The sequence below is a fragment of the Helicoverpa armigera genome, chromosome 25 (genome assembly GCF_030705265.1).
Source record: "Helicoverpa armigera isolate CAAS_96S chromosome 25, ASM3070526v1, whole genome shotgun sequence".
Lineage (NCBI taxonomy): Eukaryota > Metazoa > Arthropoda > Insecta > Lepidoptera > Noctuidae > Helicoverpa > Helicoverpa armigera.
Genome location: NC_087144.1, coordinates 3,344,559 through 3,367,478, shown reverse-complemented (window position 1 = coordinate 3,367,478; position 22,920 = coordinate 3,344,559). Strand labels below are relative to the sequence as shown.

General features: G+C 35.4%; 1 protein-coding gene across 1 annotated transcript in view; it reads right to left on the bottom strand.

The window, feature by feature from the left end:
* LOC110381758 (inactive dipeptidyl peptidase 10) overlaps positions 1 to 22,920 on the bottom strand; it is a 171,296-nt gene that overhangs the window by 117,383 nt on the left and 30,993 nt on the right. The window contains exon 2 of the mRNA XM_064041442.1: positions 14,460 to 14,584. Within this exon, the coding sequence (XP_063897512.1) occupies positions 14,460 to 14,489 (30 nt within the window). The 5' untranslated portion in view covers positions 14,490 to 14,584. The remainder of the gene's footprint in view (positions 1 to 14,459; positions 14,585 to 22,920) is intronic.

Below are 22,920 nucleotides of genomic sequence, written 5' to 3'. Positions count from 1 at the left end.
GTAAACAGAGCATTTTTAATTTATCTTTACCTCCTTAATTCGTCTTTATGGTGACGATGCAAGCAATCAAATTAGTAGCGTCAACGCTGTCAGCAAAACGTAAATGTAAGCTCTTCCTAACCGTTGATGCCCTGGTACCTGCAGCAGATGTTGCTACATACATCAATATGAGAATCCTCATGGGATTGGAGCCATTTCCACATATTCTGGCTCTGGATCAATATTTAATATCGCAGATGTTTATTGAACTCGCTCCCAGGACTCCCAGGTGTGTAGCTCTCATTAATATCATGGTATAACGAGCACGCGGCTTCGCTTGCCAAAACTGATGTTTTAGACTGAATTTTGGCTTTTCACCATTTAGCTTTCTTTAAAACCTATCCGTCTTACTACAAAAACTTTTAAACGTCAGTTTATGCCTTGTCTAAAAAAATTTCAAATTATGACGTTGACATATGGTTCATTTTGCGGCCAAAATTTTATTAGACAAGTGTAAAACAGGGTTTAAAGTTTTTGTAGTAAGGCCCCAAATATTTTATTATTCAGCTCTTAGCAAAACTCATTACGCACATTTATTTATTGCTTGTCAAACAAACCAATTGTAATATCAATTAAGTTGAAAATGGAGGTCGTTACAAAGCGCCCACAATTTGTCTTCGCCCATTAAAAATGAATAAAAGAAATGACATGAATTATTTCAATACGTAGTCGTTAATACGAAATCAATAGTCAGTAGCAATTTGAAATGGATTTCGTGGAAGTACTAGGTACTAAGCATTAAAACCACTTAAAAAATATCTTTATTTTTATGATAATCGATAAAACCATGGTTTAAAGAGGTCAGATAGGGAGTTCCTTGAAAAACACTGGCACGCAGCTGCTTTTCCTAACACAATTAAGACTATAGTAAAAAAAAACATGCAACCAAATTTAGGGTGTTGAGGAGGTCAGACAATATTATTTGGTCTAAATACAGTTGTAGAAAACATAAAACTTAATAATACTTACTTAATACACATATGCACATACCCAAACAGCATGCATTTAGTGCCGAGTTCATATTTAAGCTCATTAGCACTTAGTATAACGCGCGAGCGCACTGCTGGCCGCGGTCCAACCGTGTACCAACGATTATACGCTTATATTTGTCAGTTTAAATTAACTGCTTCATTTTAACTGGTATGTTTTTATATTGGTGACCATATAGTGGAAGAGGATGACCAAAGAAACGATGGGTCGACTGTGTGAAAGTCGATATGGTAAGAAAGAACGTTGCTTGTGAGATGACGGCAGTTAGAAGAATATGGAAAGAGAAAAGATGCTGCGCCGACTCCAAATAAATGCTTATCTTTTTCTGAGCTTTACAAGCAAACAAAATTGCTAACTTTTTACAATTAAGTCATAGTTTCAACATTGCAGGTACCAGGCTCTCATAGCCTACTGGTACCTACTACAAAAGCGAGCACACAAAAATGCTTTGCCAAAATAACAATGACAAAGCGGTCATGTCGCTGTTAAGCCACTGTTTATTTATTTAATATTACAGCGAACCAAAAGGTCAAAATATTTCCACAACCATGTTTACTTTATAACCAGTGGCTATCAATTATTCACGAATCGCCTCTGTAAACGTACATATTAATAAAGGGCTCCGTTTGAACCATGCCAGGTCAACGAATTAGGTTAATGCTTAGTAGATACTCGAAATTATTGTTAGTTGCTCTTTTTAGTTTATGCTTGCCTGGTAGTTCGGTTGGAAAGGTGTTAGGTACCTACTATAATTATTTTGTAAATACTCGTTCTCAGTTCACTTCAAAGAAAATGATGACACAAAAGATAGTCAATTAAATGTTTGTGAAGCAACATCAATTAAAAACTTCAGAATTAATTGCCAATTTTTATAATTAACACTTTCCATTCCCTTGACCTTTTCAATCGCAATCAACTTTTTGTAAATACAGATTTTGCTTTATAATATTTTTTTTGTAAGAAAAAGAATAGGACGGATCATTAATAAAATCTGAAAAATCTAGATAAAATATATTCAAACTAGAAGTTCGAGTGGTTTCAATAAGTACTTTTTAAAATACAAACATTTTTGTTTAATTAGTCAGACGAGGCGTAGGTATACATTTTAGTTCAAGTACAAATGTTTGAACAAACACCAATATGGTATACCATAAAACCGTTCGATAAGTACACAAATACACCATAAGCGCTGAAACTTCGACCATACGTCACGAATTTCACCATACGTCAGAACTTCGCGAGAGTATTTATCAACAACTTCGCGGGATGGCGATGGCGTGTCGAAACCGAAAATATACTGCTTATTACGAGAGAGTAAAGTTACGATGGTATTAAAGAAAATAAACGTTAATTGTGCGAACAAATATTTCTTTCTTTCTTTAATGATAATTTTGCTGAGAAAGATGAAGGTCAATTAAAGGTTCGGTTAAAGAAATGATAAAAAAGGTACATGCAACTTTTGTAAGATACTCTCGTCTGATGTCTCGATGTCTCGTCGAACTATTGTCAGTATAAGCAATAAGTCATCATCTCCCGAGCCTTTTCCCAACTATGTTGGGGTCGGCATCCAGTCTGACAGGACGCAGCTGAGTACCAGTGTTTTACAAGGAGCTGCTGCCTATCTGACTTAAGTTTATATGATATACTTATAGGTAGTATAAAATAGCGCATATCCGATTCTTTTGAGAAAAATACAAAGTTCTGTTACGTATAAAGTAGATCGAAGCGAAGTAGAAAAGGTTTATTTACAGGTTGTCCCCTAAGTTACCAGTTAAAAAAAAACAATTCAAATGTGAATTACATGTTAAACTGCAATCACAGTTCAACGAAAACAATTTTCCTGTCCTAATAGACTACTTACACTCCATTCAACCCCAGAGCGGTTACAAGCAATTTAAATAATGAAAGTTGATTGGCATTAATAGCCAAATAGCCAATCGGGTCACGACTCACGCCATTACAAAGTCAAGTCATGTACAAGGAAACCTAAGACGATGCTCCAGAGTTAATTCCAGAGTTCCGGGATTCCGGAATTCCGGATCCGCGTTTATTTCGGATTTAAATCGGTCATTTAGATCGGAATTAATTCCCAGTTGTATTAGAAGAGCTATTTGCTAGTGTTGGTTATTTTATAGGCCGGTTTGAATATTAATGGTATTTGAGATATGATGGTAGATTATTGATTGTAGGTCGTTTTGGGAAGGAAATGTAGGCCGAAGATTTTGAGGTTAGAGAAAGGAATGATACAGTTATATTTTTTGTCTATAGAGATAAGCTGAAATATGCTGCACTTTTTGGTGGCTAATTAGGCTCAAAGTTATCATGCAGAATGTTTTTGTAGATAATATCATTTAGTTAGAGTAAACTTTATAATTTCAAGATTATAATCTCCTTTTCATGTTACTTTCCCTATTTTTGCATGCGGGGGCTCTTGTCTCACTCCTTTCTTCCATTGTTCTCTACGAGTACCTATTACAGACGATACCCTCACTTATCTTCACAAGAGCCTCTTCTATGGGAGCAACAAACGGTAATATGTAGGCCTTATGTTAATTGTGTAAATAAAGTTGACAAATAATTAAGTCCAAAACTTTCAGTCCCGTTCCCCACGAAAATCCACAATAACAAAACTGCGAACATTCTTGTACCCGCAATAAAAGACCTGTCCCATATAAATTTGAAGTATGGCGACCCTAAACCAATATGGTTGGCCTGGCCTACAATCCGAACGTACGCTCGAAATTACTCGCTATGCAAATTAGGAGAGCCCCACGTTTCGCGGAGATCTGGTGTATTAGACCGGTACACTGCAAACTTTTAGTCGGCCAATAGTTATCTTTAAGCTGTGCCCATCATCATCATCATCATCAGCCTATCGCAGTCCACTGCTGGACATAGGCCAACCGGGTCCATATTGTGTCCACCATATAAAATGTACCGCCTGTAAAACAGTGTAGTAGTTTGTTTGGACTATCGGTTCCGTGATCGATACTAATACCATAAAGAGAAAAAAAATGAATTTTTGTTTGATACTACTGTACCGATTAAAAAAAATCGTTTACTCGTTCTTTGATGGCATATTTTATCCCATTACGGGCAGTAGTTATTTCAAAAGGCGGGTGAAACCGCGGGAAAACGGCTAGTTAAAGAGTGTAAAGATGAATGGCAGTATGTACCTCTACATTACAAAGATCAGATATTTAGCCGGTATCAGACCGACTGTAAAGATTGAAACCGAAATACTGTTACAGCCTTTTTATCGTCCCTCTGCTGGGCTGCGGCTTCCTCTCACACTGAGAAGGATTGAGCGTTAATCACCACGCTTGCTCAATGCGGGAAATAATCTTAAAAATTCCCAACTATCGGCCGACTATTTAGTCTGCACTGTGCGGGTACTCTTAGGTATGCAGTATATTGATATCGGTTTACTATTGAGATGGGATGAGCAGGGATAGTGGCTTTCTGGATCTATTTTATGGACATCTTGGATGGAGGATAAAATCCAATATGGAAGGGTTTCGTTGATAGATGCAATCCTTTCCTAATCCGACCACCTATGTTTTTTCAATTTGTTATTTTCTTGAGTCTTTTGGTTTTGCAGTTTAACCAGATAAAAAAGCACAATTCATTGACAGCTTCAAAATCCTTGAAAGCCTACAGTGATGTCGTTTTTTCGATAATGATATTCGATACCTACACAATATTCTGGAGCCCTGGTAGCTGATCGACGAGTCATGATTGGATGCTCCATCTAAACTAGGTTCTAAAATGGCAGCAAAAAAAACTGATAAACAGAAAAGGTCCTAAAAACAAGGTTTTCTACTCTTAAATAACCCCTTTACTAAGAGTAAATCTAGACTTATCCGCCCCAGATAAATTGCGGCTAGAAGATTGAGTAGATAGTGGTATGAAAATGAAGATTTTCTCTAGATACGCAAAGTCACTAATAGGCGCAGTCTATCAATGTCTGTGGCTTTAGAGATTAAAGCTTCCCACACGAGTCCTATTTACAGTAGAAGTGGCTCTGTAGTACCTAAAGTATGTAGGATATTTATTAGTAAGTTTTAAGGCGCTGAAATAAAAAAAAAAGTTTTTCTAACCTACTTAAAAAAAGGAATTTCTCAATTTGCCCGATATGTATGATGCAATTAAGGGTTTTTTGAAATATTCAGTGCTTTTTGAAGATGTATTTTTTTTATAAATAAACTGTGAGAGCAAATAAAACAAATGCCACTAACAATGATAATAACTCGACTTGTTTGTCTAAATGTTAACAATATTTATAGCAATTAAAATTAATACTCAATTCTTAGGTACCTACATAAGATGGTTGAAATAAATAAACAGCTAGACATTGTTTGCCATGTAAACAAATGCAGATCATGATCAAAACAAAAGCCACTGTAAATGCGACTCTCAGTGTTATACACAAGATTCTATTTCCTCATGTCCTCCCATACAGAAGAATGGTACTTCGGCATATCTACCACAATCTTCTATGTCGTCACTACACAGTTATGCCATTAACACACTTATCCCGTACCCGTCATATTTCTCTCCCTTTTAGTGACTCTAACTGGTATACAATCAAAGCCGAGGAGCTCTCTAAAGATATATACTAATGAAGGGAAAATATTTATACGTGTAGTACCAAACCTACCTAACCTACCTATACTACCTACTTATGTTGGCAAAAATCATCAAATGGCCACTCCTGCTGTGGGTTGGGTGGGTCATGTTCCCTCGTAGGCCTTTTATGTACCAGGGCCGCGAGTACCTAGAATAGTTACCTCTTTCGAACAATCAAGCTGCCCCGGTGGGTCTTAGCAATGTTAGGTCCCCACTGGGGCTTGCTGACATCTCTTTGAGGAGCGCGTGGAACAACGCGCGCCGCCGACACGGGTCTGTTGTCTATGCAGGAGGAGGAACGAAGAGCCACCCGAACTCACCGCCCACAGACCCACGCAGGGCGCACCTGGACTGCGTGGTCCACGGCACTATTATTATCAGTGTATTCTATTTTTCCTACAAAAAATCGGTCACCGATTTATCGGACGTGGGCAGGCAGTCTAAGAAGGATTTTAGTTGTCAAAATTTAATGTAACCTCTTTGTTACTTGAGGATAAAAGATTACTTGGTTATTAGAGTATGTGTGGGTGGATGTACGAGGGATTATGTACGTGGAATTAATATTAGCCATAGTGCAGACCCTTGTATAACCCGGCTCGTTATAGAAAGGAATATTATTCTCATGTTTTCTTGCTTGCACATTACAGAGGACAATAGTGTGTGAGCGGGAACATATGATAATATTATTCCTCTCTTAAATTAAACGGGTTATACCTAATATAGTGTGTTTTTCAAGATTTGTCTAAATATTCAATGTTAAAATATAAATTACATGAGACTGAATATTTATTGTATTTAACAAGGTTTATGAATTGATTATGAAAAGGAGTCATTTTGCTGTATTTTTTTACAAAATTGTTTCAGATTCTAAGCATTGGTGGCACCTTGGTACATAGCATTGTAAAAATATATAAGGCTTTATACACGAATTTCCAAAAATAGTTCTGTTTATATTTATTCACAATACGAGAACACGAACATAACATTTATTCCTAGCTTTTGTTCATACATACATATTTTCTTACACGTTTTCCCGCTTACGGTAGCTAAGGGCTATATTATTGACAGATTGCTATTATTTTTCTCCTTTTCCTCCCTTTTCCTTGTTCAGTTTGTATACAACTTCCTTTCTTTAAGTAAATGTGTTTCGATAACGAGAGATTTAATATAATAATAAAGCTTTCCTTTGCAGTAATTTCCGTGTCTATAGAATATGATAATCTTTATTACACATTAGAATACGCCTGCAATTTCACCCGCATCTACTCCACGCACCCGGCTAAAATCAATAAATCGGCCATCTTACACTGAAAGGAATTTTCAACTTGGCCCAGTAATTCCTGAGATTAGCTAGTCCAAGCAAACAAACTCCATAGCTTTATAAAATGAGTGAAGATACTTACATTCTATTTAAAAGTTTTTTTTTTTTTTTTTGGGCATAATTTTATTTACGTCTCAAAACAATAACTCATCTTTCTATCTTGTAGGCACACGACATCAACGACATCAATAATTACATGCAAAACTACTCTAATTAAATAATAATTCGTTGCTAAGCAACCGTATCTAATGGATAATCAGCTTATGTACTACTGGTACCGATATATAGGATTAGCGCTTATACCGCAAAAGTGTTTAATTGAATTTTGTGATGAATGCGAAATAATACCTATTTCTAACAGCTATTTAGTAGGGTTGCCAGGTTACATTGTTATTGCCTGCCAGTCAGATTGGAACTATTTTCATTAACATTTTGTATTTCAGTATATCTCGACAATATGAGCACTAGCTCATTCTTGTGGTTTTAACCGCGTTTTGGGGTAATTCTTCCTGTCATCATCGTCATCTTCTCAGCCATAGGACGTCCACTGCTGAACATAGGCCTGTACTTAAATAAAATATAGCCTATTACGGAGATAGTGTGCCTTCCCATCAATGAAAGATTTTATCAAATCCATTCAGTAGTTTTGGAGCCTTTGCCTTTGTGGCAAAATCCTCTTCATAACACAAGTATACATTTTTATTTTGAAGCCTATGTATTTTGATACGTAATGATTACTGAAATTATTTTTGTACTTTATATCTTTTCTGGAAATTACCGAAATTCTCATCATACATGGAACAGATGGCACCTTCATTCTCCTTTAGGCGGTAAAACGTGTCAAATTCCCAATTTTACCCATATCAAGCAAATAAGAATTGAAACAGAACAGTTCTTTTTATTTACTTTTTCGTGTAAAATTGTGACCGTTTTAGAGGACATTTTTCAGTAAGTGACAATAAATACTAATTTTATAAAGATAAATGATTTGATAGCTTATAAAAGCCACACTATTTCCGGGTGACATAGGCTATATTATTATATTTTATCCGGGTATGGGAGGGAAACAGTTTCTGCGAAAAATAGCTAGTCTAATAAAACCACCTCTCTAATCTGACATGGGTGTTTCAAATAATCTCGAGCAAAACAATCAATTTGTCATGGAGATTTTTCCCGTAAAAAGCGACAAGCCACACCATAAACCTTGCCCCTTCTACTAGGATAACATGAAACGTAGCAACAAAAACCGCGTCTATCTGCACGTGTCTCATCTGCGGAGGATTTACTCAAAACCTCTTACCGCCGCATGTCAGCCTAGTACTTTGAGAAACTATTTCCCCCGGCGCAGGGTGAAAAATCCTTTCGTATTTATTTTTATTTGTGACCTTTGCGTGATTCAAAAGATAGGAAGGTTAATTGATTCTTTAGTTTTTAGATATTTGATTGAATATTATGAAAGGATTTTATTGTTTCAGTTCTTGAAATTGACTTGCACGAAGGTCTGCAGCTCTGAGTACTTACTGTTTAGTTCCAAGCCATGAATTTCATCTGCAATTCATGTAAATGTTAGGTATCTATGGTTGTCATGGTTTCGTGACGACAAAAAGTCCGGTGAGAACTATTTAAAATTCTATTTCATCGGTAAACAGTTCTGAAACATGATTGACGATAAATCCATACCTTTCTACATATTTAAGTGAAAATAATCAAATCATTCATCTTAAGTTAGATTAATTATATTCCGCAGTCCATTATGCTAGAAATTTCAGAAATACAAAAGTTATATCCAATGAAATGTGCCAACCGCACACTATAGCAGAAAATTTTAAACATTTATTCGTAGCTGTCTACGTTCAAATGTTTAGCATATTCTAGAACTTTCCGTAATTGCTAGCCGTCACTCAGAATACAATTATTTTCTAAACAAACGAGTGGTTAATGCTTGTTCGGAATAAGAGGAATTATAAATTGTTGTATTTTTAATTAAATTCTTTACACAAAGAAGCAAGTTACTATGGGTTTAGGTAGCTAGTTTCAACGTACGGCTAGACGAGTGTCCTTTTGATTGGTCAACAAATGATTTGGTCCTATCCTCTCTTCCATAGTAAATGTCTGATACATGATTAGAAAGTACAGGTCCCTATATTAAATAGTATATATTGTGTGTCGTGTGTGCGCATTATACGTTTATTTACCACCAATCGTTTTTCAATCAAACTCGGAACGAAGCCCAACTATACGTGGCGCTATTTAACAAAAACCGACTTCCAATAAGAGTCAAAAGCAAAAATTACTTTTCCATTAATTTCGATTAATGCTGTGTCAAAGTGACCACCATGTTGCTACCAAGTTTTATCATAAGTAATTTTTTAACCAATTCTACAAAAAGAAGGAAATATTCACAATTCCGATGTTTGTTGTATATTTCCGTGTATATATTATATATTTCTCAGCATTTCAGTGTTTTTCTGAAGTCGGTTTTTCTTTTTTTCTCATAAATAAAACTACAAACTCCTACAAGCTCCTACCAGGGCAACATAAGTCATACACCACCTCCGTAATTGGGAGTCGTTCGTCTGAAACCAATTAGAACTAACCGTTTATTGATAGAACCTTGTTTTGTTGTTTTTTTTTTTATTCAGCTGTCTGGTAATAGGATGTTATAACAATGAATAAGACTTTTAATTAAGCCAATAGTACCTATGTGTTTATTATATTGGATCAAATAATAAGTAAGCAATAACGTTTATCAAATACCTTTAATTTCACAATTTCATAATGATGATATTATATCTAACTGCAAGCTTACGACTGAATGTCTTGAATGCAACAATAATGTCACTCTAGGGAAGTAGTGAGCAAGCTGATTTGTTGAACCGTTGAGCTCTAAGGTAATCTTAACTCATCCTTGAGATATAGTATTAAAAATTAAAAAAAAAACCGACTTCAACGACATACTTACATAAAACCTTCTCCGATGTATGAAAAAATACTATAAAAACCGCATCAAATAGGTTCAGCCAAACAAGATAATCGTGCACAAATACATATTTACATACACACATACATACAGATCAACCAGAGAACCTCCTTTTTGACATTGGTTAAAAATATGTCAACGACTCTATTTTTACATTATACAACCCTAACAAGCAGTAACGTTCAGGGTTGCCAGAATTAATTACAAACCTTTGAACGTGTTATTGTCAGCGCAGCTGTGATGCGTGATCTTGAAAATTACAAAGAGCTTTTTCATTATAACGTTGATAGCTCTAGACTTTATTTTACTTTGTATTGCTGTAAAAACCCTGAAATTATTGCTAAGGTTAATCCTTATAATAGTTACCTTTATTTATTTTATTCTCATTAAATGCTAAAGTGACTCTGTAATGTCCGTCGCGCTTTCACGATGAAAAATGAATGAAGCAGGTACACTGATAGTCAACCTAAAGCTTGAGAAAAAGTACCTACATAGGCTTTTTATCCTTGAGCGGGATTAGTATTATCCCTCCCATCGAGAGAAACAGCTTGTCGCATCTATATTCAGGACTTAATTTTCCACCAAAATCAAAGATATCCTTTGTCTTAGGGGAGTTTTGAATGCGATCTGCCGACTGCAACTGCCCACAGCACTTGCAGCGACCGCATGAAATCGTTCAATATCTAAGGGTGACTGCACGTGCTGCTGCCGCTTCGATCCAAAACGATTTCATATAAATACATACAAACCAGCAGTACAGCTACGGCCGATTTCATGCAGTCGCGGCATGTGCTAGCTAAGCATTTAAAAAACCTTTAATTCTACATGCAAATTCTAAAAAAAAATTAGCCAGAACCACCATTTAAACATAGAACAACTTTTTCTTAATTCAAATATATTCTTATTCTTACCCAACCCTAACGACAATATAAGGTTGCCAAGAATTCATTACGTGCTCATTATGGCTTGGATCTTGCCAGCTCACTACAATGGAGCATTAGTAAGAAAAAACGCGAGAAGAATCCTTTTTACCGAACCGTTTTTGTATGAAACCGCTAGTTTCTTCGCAAACTGAATTGGTTTTCTTTCATTAATTTTGTTTTAGTCGGGTTTTGGGGTTCTTTGGGGATTGTGAAAAACTTTTGTCGATACTAAATATTCTAAGAGATAAAATAAGGTAAATCCAGAACCGATTTTGGTGATTCTTTTCCCAATATAGATGTTTTATTGGGGTTCCACAAGAAGCTCATCCGATATGTGGATAAAACCGCGAAAAAAAGCGTTTATTTATAAATGCTTATACATTTATTATAGTTTATTTTTTTTTAAATACTGAGGAAAGTAAGGATATTGGTAACTGTTTAATTCGACATTAAAAATGATATGAAGTTAAAAAGCATTTTTATATATGGTAAGCCATAAGTACTAAGCCATTCGTTTTATAAGTATCCTGCATAATTCTATATCCTATACAGGACCATAGACCAAAAGCATTACCAGTCTTAACCAACATTATATTTTTTAATTAATTAAGTTAGCGCTGGCTGCAGATTCAAATAAGCTGCTTATGAAAGTGCAATACTGCAACTGACTGCGATATTTAAATGAAAAGGATAAACAGCTTATAGATAATCCCTTTCTTGGAAACGTTATTTGCAAGACTGTGGAACTAATAAATAATAATGTATACTTATACTATAAGGAGAAAAAAAAGAAGTTTTTTTTGTAATGGTTCTTAAACTCAAAAACTATTAGATCAATTTTAAAAATTCTTTCACTATTGGAAAACTACACTCTTGCCGAGTAACATAGCCTATATTTTATCCCGGTATTAGTTTCCACGGCACACGGGTGAAACCGCGGGAAAAGACTGGTATTCATTTATAGAGGACAAAATCATTAAAAATGCAAAAAAATACATTAAAGATTTTTTTCTGTTAAGGATTGTTTTTTTTTAATACTTAAACCTTGGGAATAAATGCCTTAAATTGAAAAAATACCTGTCTTCCTATTTTATTATCTTACAACACTTAAAGTCTCTAAGATAAAAATATATCAACCTATGACTACCCACAAAAACCTACGTTTTGCCCGCCATGGGTAAAATATGGGATGACCCGACCCGCAGCCCTTCTTGCCAAATCCGAAGCTATCAAAACCCAGTTATTTAAGGGTTAGATAAAAATATCGTTAAATAACAAACTGGTATTTTGTATCTCGAAATAGAAGGCGTTTTTTCTTGGAAAAAGGTTAAAATATGTAGTAGGAAGTGCTTTTTCCTGCGGCTTCACACTATCGGATTTTGACCGTGGTTTTTCTACGATGATGTCCTCCTAGCCGATTATCGGCTACGGCGGCTGTTCTCATGTAAGGAGATTAGCCAACTGCGCAGTACATACATGTAGTGCACAAGCATTTGCGCAGACACAGGTGCACTCCCTATTCCTTCACTCTCATAGCCCATAGGGACGGCAATCGATAAAACTAAGGAAAAGAAAGTGCAGTTCTTTTATACATCCTTATAGTTTGTAAATATGAAAACTAAGGAACTTTTTACATCTACATCAAAATATAATCAGAGAAAATCTCCAACATCCGACACCATTTCCTGCTTCACTTTAAATATTCGTTTTGTATAAAACATGAACTCGTATATAAAAGCTATATTTTTAAAATACATTTATGCCATATGCCCAAAAAGTCGTTCAAACGCAGTAAAGGCAAAAAATATAGTGGAATAAAACGCGCCAACGTCAGCCATTGCCAATATACTTTTAATTGACGTATTTTCAAACTGGGAACACGAGAACATTTTTTTTTAAGTTTGAAAAAGTGCCATTAACAGTTGAGTGAATTCCGATTCTGTATTTTAAATACTTTTATTTCATTGCCAGTGAATAAAAATGTACACATCAGAAATAGGAAAAAGGCTAAGTTACAGAAATATAAACTCGGGGTGACAATATGGTCCCACCATGATGACCCATTGCATCCATGCCAAGCCTTGAAAAATCAAAAAATCAAAATCTTTTTATTTCACATAGGCCTTTGCAGGCACCTATGAAACGTCACTTTAGTTGCACGGTTCCAAAAAGTTGGTCTCATGGAGAAGAGCCGGCAAGAAACTCCATAGACACTCTTAAAAAGTAATATAGTCACAGTACCTACAAACAGTCTATTACATAACAATAGTAAGCTCACAGAATTATACAATCAAACTTGCTTAATCTAACGACCCGTGTGGCTTAGCAATTTAAAATTAACCATTCAACTTTAAAAAATAGCGTTGCAAATGAAATCTCAAACAAGCTAAAGGAAAAATTGTTTATGAAATGGAAATACGTTCATTTCTAGTTTGCATTACAAACTTTTTGTTAAATAACTTCTACTGTACTGAGACAGCGAGACTATATTTACGAAAAATAATGAACCCGCATCGCTATTCATAGTTCTAGAACATTCCTTGTTTCTTATGCTTTGTAACTATTTCTGAATTTGAACAAAAAAAACGGTCAAGTACGAGTTGGACTCGCGCACGAAAGGTTCCGTGCCCTAATAATTTTTTTCGACCGTCTTGGTATTTACCAAAAAGGTAAAAAAATCGTGGTATGGGAGCCATCTGAAATTAATATTTATTGATTTCAGTATTTGTTATATAACGGGAACAATATTACATCATCTGTGAAAATTTAAACTTCCTAGCTAACACGGTCCTTGAGATACAGCCTGGTGACAGACGGACAGCAGTCTTAGTAATGGAATCCTCTTTTACACTTCGAGTACGGAACTCCAAAAAAAACATTACAAAATTGGAAAAGTGCCCAATAAACCGCGATGGAGTTATATGGTACGGTTCAAAGTTAAAGTTAAACCACATAACACATACAACTAGTTGACGGGCTAATCTAAGTTAAAATAACTGAGCTGCAGTGTTTGCGCAGTATGCACTTAATATAAATGCACCGCACGAAATACAGGTGGTTAAAAGTTTGAGAAACTAAAAACGTGTCCAGGTGTTGAGAAAATCGTTTAAAATGGTAATTGCTAGTTTATAATAGTGTGGCTTTAATACATTGGCTACACCTTTTCATATTGAACCTTTGAAAAACAGCATCTTGATATTTATCTTGATAAATATACCTTAGGTTAGTAGGTATCTAGGTTTATTTCTACTGAACTTTATTTTACATAAACTACCACCAGTGCAAGTTTAAGAACAAGGTACATATATATGGGTTATCCGACACTTGCAAAAATTACTTCGGTATTTCCTGAAATTAACCCGTTGAAGCAAACAAACAAATTCTTCAGCTTTATAATACTTATTTTTGTTATAAATAGTACATTGTCATTCATTACTTGATTTAGGACAAAGTACACCATCAACACAATCGTCGATTTTCCTAAAACCAATATTTACTACGAATTTTATATACAATTTTATAAATTAATTAACTAAAAAACACACAAACATATAAACATAGTTAGAAGTTGTCATACCTCATCATCAAACGCGTCCGGGTCGGCCATCTTGCTGAACTATCACTCACTACGACACAACACTGCGCACACGCACCGAACTTACGTCACACGGAAGGGATCATTGTTATCACCGCACTTTGATTCTGTAACAAAGAAAATTAGATGTTAGTACTATTTTTCAGTCCATAAGTGATTTTTTCAGAAGGTGCTTTCTTACGAAACTTAGTGCACGACACACCCGATATAATATCTTTAAATTAGGGTTTCCTTTCATTTCACATTAGTTTTAACCAAAAAAGCACAAAATACCTTATTACGTGCTTTAGAAAAGATACTTAATGTAACATTCTTGAGCAGATAAAAAATATAGCTACATATTCTGCTCTTATTTTGTAAATCATTTACCTCTTCAAAACAAGGATACATTTTATATTATGTACAACAAAATGAAGTTGCTTTTGGAACATTTAATTTGAAAACAAATTAGTATGTAAATATACCTATACTTAGTCACATTTTTCTTTTCATTTTAACTAAATGCCTAATAACTTTTATGATGAAAAAAATCTTCATATGTTGTATTTAAATACTAAAATATTTCATCCGTAAAAGCTCAGAACAAAGAATTAAAATATTTCATTTTTCAGTTTTCACCTACATTTTTATGAAAAAGTTAATCTTTTTGCAAAAAGTATATTTACTTGGTAATCCGATTATGAATACGAAAAACAATTAGTAAAAGATTAAGACATTAACGAAAGGGTTTAAATGATATCAAAGGAAAGCCGGTACTGTCTAAGTGGTCTTCTTTTAACTCCTGACATCGTTTGTAAATTAAAAGCTTAGAGATGTAAATGTCGACTAATTTGTTAAACAGAATTTGTAAAATATAGCTTTATATAAGATACGCGACTTAAATCCTATTGCTTATCTATTAATAGGTACTTTTTTATTTATTGCAGCACTTGCAGACTAGCGGATTTTCCACGCACCTTTTTTCCACCGCGCAAATTTTACGGGTGTTGTCGAACTTATAAATAAGGGTAATAAACACACTTTTGCAAAATCTTTGGAAGTTCACACAACACAATTTTTACATGAATATTCCTTTGAGAACAGGCATATTTCATAAGAGTGACATCGTTTGTTCCAAATAAAATTGAGATAAAAGGCAGAAGGATGATGAATGATTGCTCCACGCGAACAGAGTCAAAAAAATAACAATTCAAATATAACCCAAAAATAAACTTCTCAACCCAATCAGAACGATTTCCAGACCTTAAGCAAACCAAGACAAAATAAATTTAAGAGTTTGCTCAAAGCTGAGGATTATGTACGGAGAAATTTAATTAAAAAGACTTAAGAATACCTATCATTAAGGACGCCAGTTGTGCCCCTTGTAAAGCGGGTGTATACTTATTTATGGGCCTGGCTGTACTTTGAGCATAATTTGTATTTTTTTTTTGTATTTTTTCCGAGTAAGTATACTTTTGTGTTGTGGTGTAGAAGTAGTGAGAAGTAAACGCATTATCTGGCAAAAGTCGTAATTTTTCGGTGTTTCCATGATAGTTACAGTTTGTTTGTGTGGAAAAACGATGAAGCAAAAAATCCCTTCATTACATATTTATACATGCACAGTAATTAGAATGAAAGAAATAAATGATATGACTTGATACAAAAGTAAGTTAATTAAGCGGAGAAGTTCTATCTAGAATTTTTTAGGGTTAAAAATACTGACTACAAACATCATATCAATAACTTGGGATTGTATATATCAGTTTATACACATCATCACTCCTTAAACATCATCAACCCTTAACTGATCATAATTATATTGGTTAAAAAATAACACAACATTGCATAAATAAAAACGCCATTCAATTTACAAAAAGACCGCAATTGAGTTTATTACATTCAAACGGGCGACATTGTCCGAAATTGGCACTAAAGTGACAGCAAACTCACAGTCAGTTGTGACCCATCGGAGCAATCACGACTGACAACCAATCAATTGATTGTGAATCACTTGATTGCAAATTACTGGATCAATCAAATAATAACTGCTGATTGTAATGCTTGAATTAGCGGTGGACTTTAATTGATCAATCGTTTTACAGAGTTTTAGTATAGTATTATAATAATGAGTTTCATAGAAATGTGATTATATTAAAGGCTCGAGCAGACCGGATGCGTATGCGTAACCACGCGCGTAACGCGAGTTGTAATGTATGGAACAGGCCACACCGCTTGCGTAACGTAGACACGCGCGTCGTTACGCAAGCGGTGTGGCCTGTCTCATACATATCCATACATTACAACTCATGGTTACGCCGTAACTACGCGCGTGACTACGCGCGTGGTTACGCATACGCATCCGGTCTGCTCGAGCCTTAATTGTGAAAAAAAATGGCAGTGCATAAAGCCGCGCGTTTTTAAGTAGGTACTCCTACGGGAGATGGCGTCCTAGTACCTATGTGGCTTGAAAAAAAACGTTCCTTAAAATAATTGCCAAATAAGCAAATTAAATTACATTGATATATTAATTATACACGTTTGTTCACACTACATTTATTTTATTTATAAAAACTTCAGTATCCTTTTAGAAACTACATCAAGCACCCTAATAAATAATAGGCAAGCTATTAAATGTCTCTTTGGAAACCCACGCATCTTAATCTACCATTCTACTGTAAAAGCGTAATGTCTAAACACGAACAATTTCTGAGCAAAACTAGAATGACACTAACAGAGTTTGCAAATAAAACATTTGGTCAAGTTGAGCGGCTCACAACTTCACGTACAGAGGAAGTTTAGTGCTATTCATCACGCACTTGACGGCTTGACAGGCTTTCAATACAGGCTCCGAGGCCATTCATTCTTCACAGTCAACAACACGGCCTTTAGTGCTTTGCACTTCTGATGCCCTGGTGCCGAGAGGCGACGATCATCTAGGATTACTTACATTTTTGTTCAACGATGCAAAAATAAAAAATAATGTGTTATTTTTTTATCATGATAACGAGCTGGTACGAAATAATTTCCTACTCCAAAATGGTTGAACCTGCACAAAAGCCGCTCTATATAGTTCCACACAAAGCTATTCCAAATTCAAAACTGTCGCCTTATTGATAACTTCTCTCGAATATTCCGTTCTTTCAACTACCCTCAAAGCGTAAAGTCAATTCAATTCCTCGCTATCTCGATATAAGATACCATCTACGAACACGGATGCTAGTTGGAAAACTATTAGCTTGCGGGAAACTTGGATTATACTAAGTTTCTACCAGCACTCTTTATAGACTCTATTATCTGAGCGATAGATTCCAATTTAGCTTGCACCAAGTACAGCAAATTACGTGCCAAGTTTATGAAATAATATCGGTTCAGTCTTTTTAGTGCTTTTGAAGTTTTTTTTATGAATATTAAAGAATCTAAAAGTTTAATGGCGGAATTGCAGTTTGTGTCATATAATAGAAGATGAAGAGGGAATTAATTTTGAACGAGACCAAATCAAAACTAAAAGTTACCATGCCAAAACTGCATTTGAAATCCATTCTTTGCCAATTAAATCATGCGTGCCCAAACAGGAAAACTATCAAAACTTCGATAATTTCTCATATTTCGATTTGTTGCTTCCGACTCATAAAAATAAATCTATCTATAGACGTTTGTATCTATAGGACTGTTACTCGTAAAGCAGGAAAAGGTTTAATATCTTTGGAAACAAGTTTTTTCCAAGTTATATTAAGTTCTGAGATTGTACGACTAAATGTCGTGCTGGATATAATGTTACTCGTTTTTGAGTAGAATATGAAGAATATAAATTAAAAGCTCTGCTAGAATAAACTTTTTTGGAATAATAGTCAGAAAACTTGTTCTTGCTATCTATATCCTTCCAAATTATTAATTCTGAAGCATCTATCTAACTCGCTTTAATGCCAAAACTACTGAACCGATTTAAATGGTAATTTGATACACAGGACCTCATAGGGTACATTTTAGTCGTTTTAGACTCTCAAGTACGAGGGCGCGGGTTCGATCCCAGGTCAGGCAAGTTTTCAAAGTTTATATGTACTTTCTTAGCATATCTTAGACACCATTGACTGTGTTTCGGGTGGCACGTTAAACTGTAGGTCCCGGCTGTCATTGAACATCCTTGGCAGTCGTTACGGGTAGTCAGAAGCCAGTAAGTCTGACACCAGTCTAACCAAGGGGTATCGGGTTGCCCGAGTAACTGGGTTGAGGAGGTCAGATAGGCAGTCGCTTCTTGAAAAGCACTGGTACTCAGCTGAATCCGGTTAGACTGGAAGCCGACCCCAACATGGTTAGGAAAAGGCTCGGAGGATGATGAGTTTAGCACGTCTAAGCAAGCAAACAAACTCATTTCAGCTTTATAATAATTATTAACTTACATATAATTATAGCTTTACTGAAAACGTGTTTGCCTTAGGCAGTGCTAGGCCCATTTTTCTTCAATATACACAAATGATTTACAACGTGCAGAACTACGGTTAACAGCCCAGAGTTGCAAACTCGTAATAACTTCGAGAGAAACTTTGCAACAGCTGGTGTAGTGCACGTTTGTATAATTTACTTCTAGCACATAATAATGGGAGTATGTGTTAGCAAGTTAGAAAACAAGAGTACCTATATGATATGAGTGCACAATAGCTGTTCAAAGTGGTATTAACAGCTTCAAGAAATAAATGCTTAACGAACCTGTATATTGCCTATGTTACTCGGAAATAGTGTAGCTTTCCAAGAGTGAAAGAATTTTTAAAATCGATTCAGTAGTTTTGGAGCTTTTAGGGTACAAACTAACAGTCAAGCATAAAATATTTTCTCTTTATTATTTTAGTTCATCGTGATACCACCCGTTTCAAGAAAGAACTATTTTCCGCAGACGGATAAAAAGTAGCTCATGTCCTTTCTCGGGCTCTAAGCTATCTATGTACTAAATGGCATATCAATAGGACCAGTAGTTTCAGCGTGACAGACTTTCTCAGCTACTTTCTCATGTCTAATATTAGTGCATGCGAAATTGAGCACAAAGTCAGCAGTGCGCGTATTAAAACCGTCATAAGTAAACTAATAAGCCATTAACAAACGTTGCGGTAATAAACACGTGCCCTCGGCCAGATTCGAAACACACAATTGTTCCCAAACGGGAATCGAGCCCGGAACACTGCGTTTGTAAACTTGGAACTGAGCCAACGTGTCATTTGAGTCCTCACGATCAAACGCGATGTTGTTTCTGATCTGAGATGAAAAGAATCACAAATAAAACGGATTGATGAACTGAAATTCACACGGCATTAGAAGAAGAAAGTAGCTGAAAAAATTGTTATTGACGTAGTTTTGCAAAGTCAGTCAATAAAATCTTTGTTTACATTATAAGAGCCGTGCGTTCAATGAGTTGATCCTCATGAAATAGGACATTGGTTGAATGTTACAGAGACCCTGAAAACCAAAACTTTAAAACCGTTAACAGTGTGTTATCGGTATGCTGACTGATCTAAACAAACAAATCTAGTCACACAGAAAGTCAACCTAAATAACAACCTAGATAAAGCTAACCGGTCAACATCCAGGTACCAGGCAAACATAAAACCAAAGAGAACAAGACCCAGATATCGAACACATCTGTACAAACCCTTAACAATGCGCGGACTAGACAAAAGACAGTCACGAAATGAATTTCCCTCATCAGACGAGTTTGGTGCTGCAAACTTGGTACCCGATCACAATGGACTTGAACTTCTGCTGCCCTCATTATACGAACGACATTGTTCGAGACTTCGGAACAGGACTGGGCAAGTTTCTGAAGTTGGGCGGTGCGTAAACAATTAAAAAGTTTAGTTTGTAAGACCGTAACATTTGGTGCAGGTAACGACGAAATGAGGACATTGTCATTGTATGCTGAACAAACATAGTCATATTGTAAGTCGTGAACTTTTGGCGTATTGTTCAAAATACCAGGAATTAATTATTAAGACAAGTTAACAAGCCAATGACGGTTTCTCTTTACGGAGGCTGCAGACAATGAGTAACTATTTCATAACCAACTATTCATCTACAATTCTACATCATCAGCCTTTTTATTGCCCCTCTGCAGAGTATAGGCCTTATACTTTTGCTGGGGATTGTATACTTTTAGGTCCGTATTCTTTGACCACGTCTACACGAACTATTTATTGGTACTTCTTATTTTCTTGATTTATCTACCCACAAATGCTATCGTAACTTTCCAACATCTAACAACGTATTTATGTTACTTAACTATAATCTGATGAAGCCACGTTAGCTATATGGGGCGTTAATAGCCGCGTACCCACCTAGCGCACAGGCTCGCGCGGCAGCCTCGGTGTCCGGATCGCGAGCGATGGCTCCCTCGGCAGCCTCAGTAGTTTTGTTCAATTTACACGAGGCCGCCTCGCGAGGCAGGCTGAGCCATCATAAGTCCGAGAGTATTCGTAATGGACAGTCGTGTATTTTCAGCTGCAGCTATTTTCCTAGCTGCTTATTGTTTAAAGAAACGAAAACAGTCACGTATCAAGAAAAAACCTAGACGCTTCTGGATTAGAAAAATTTATGAGCGTCGCCACCAATATGGAAATAGATTAGGTACTTGGAGATTTAGTATATGATCAGACTGTACATAATTTTACACGAATGTCCGTACGAGAGTTCGAAAATTTGTGCTCATTGTTGTCTGAATTAACCAATTATAGACCAATAACTCTAATACCTGTTTTCTCCAAGATATATGAAAAGCTTATGCATAACCGTATTACTGCATTTTTAAATAAATTTAAGGTCATCAAGGAAGAACAGAATGGTTTCCAAAAAAACAAGTCGACTACACTTGCCGGATTTTCTTTAATGAAGACCATAACAGAAAATATTGATAATAAAATTCCAGTTACAGTACTATTTCTAGACATGTCGAAGGCATTTGATTATGTTAACCATTCAGTCCTATTAAACAAATGTCAACGCTATGGTATAAGAGGACCTGCCCTGGACTGGATACAAAGTTACCTCTCAGACAGAACCCAATGTGTTGAAATAAACCACCTCAACACTAATCTAGTATCCGTACCTTGTAAATCCACTTACCGGCATAACAGATCAGGAGTTCCACAAGGTAGTGTTATGGGACCGCTTTTATTCTTATTATACATAAATGACATTCCCAATATAACACCCCACCAATGTATCTTATTTGCAGATGACATATGTATTATTATCCCTAACACTGACCGAGCTAACAACCACCACCAAGAAGAGGTTAATAAAACCCTAGGACATGTAATACAATGGCTAACACACAACGACTTACAGGCTAACTTAACTAAAACTAAATATATACAATTTTCTAACTATCAAACCGTGACCAAAAAAATTACCGTGCAATATAATAATACAGTAATCAGTCCAACTACTGACATTAAATTCTTAGGTATAACCGTAGACAATTACTGCAATTGGAAATCACATATTAATTACGTATGTTCAAAATAAACAAATTCGTTTACGCACTAAGACAGCTTAACAAAACTGCTACACAATCCACAGCTATTGCTGCTTACCATGGTTATGTAGGATCAGTTTTGCGATATGGTTTATTATTATGGGGCAATTCAACTTTAATAAACGAAGTTTTCTTGGCACAGAAACGTTGCTTAAGAGCAATATGTAATGCTGGTCCCCTTGATTCGTGTAAACCCCTATTTCAGGAAACTAAAATACTTACAATTTTTTCCCTATATATTATCGAGATTGGTCTCTTCGTTAGAAAGCACCCACAATTATTTCAAAAAGTCTCAGAAAACAGTATATTCAGCAAAAGAGATCCTAGTAAGATTCTTGTACCTAAATGCAGAACTACTCTGTACCACAGAAATTGTATGTTCATGTGTGTAAAAATATATAATAAAATACCCCGAACTATTAGAGAACTTCCATTAAGATTATTTAAAGTAAAAATGAAGCAATGGTTGGCACAAAAATGTTATTATACTATTAAGGATTTTTTAGAAAATAAGTAATTAGTTTGTAATTTATATAATTTTGTAATAAATAATAATGTACCTGCCCGAATGGGCCTTAATTATTGTATGCCCAAACGGGCTGATTGTTGTACTGTATGTATATCATTATATCTAACACCTGTAACCAACACAATCAACACAATAAAGATTACTTTACTTTACTTTACTTTTACTCTGATAAAACCAAAAAGTGCGATACAAAATACAGAGAAGCAATCACTGTGAAGGAACGAGTTTTAATAACTTTAAGATTTTTAGCAACCGGAGATTCTTATAGCAGCTTGCAATATTTATTTCGAGTATCGAAGCAGAGTATCTCAAGAATAGTTCCAGAAGTTTGTGACGCTATTATTGAAGCCTTAAGTGATTATGTAAAGGTAAATAAAAATAATTTGACAAATTTAAAATTCAATTGTTTATTTTAA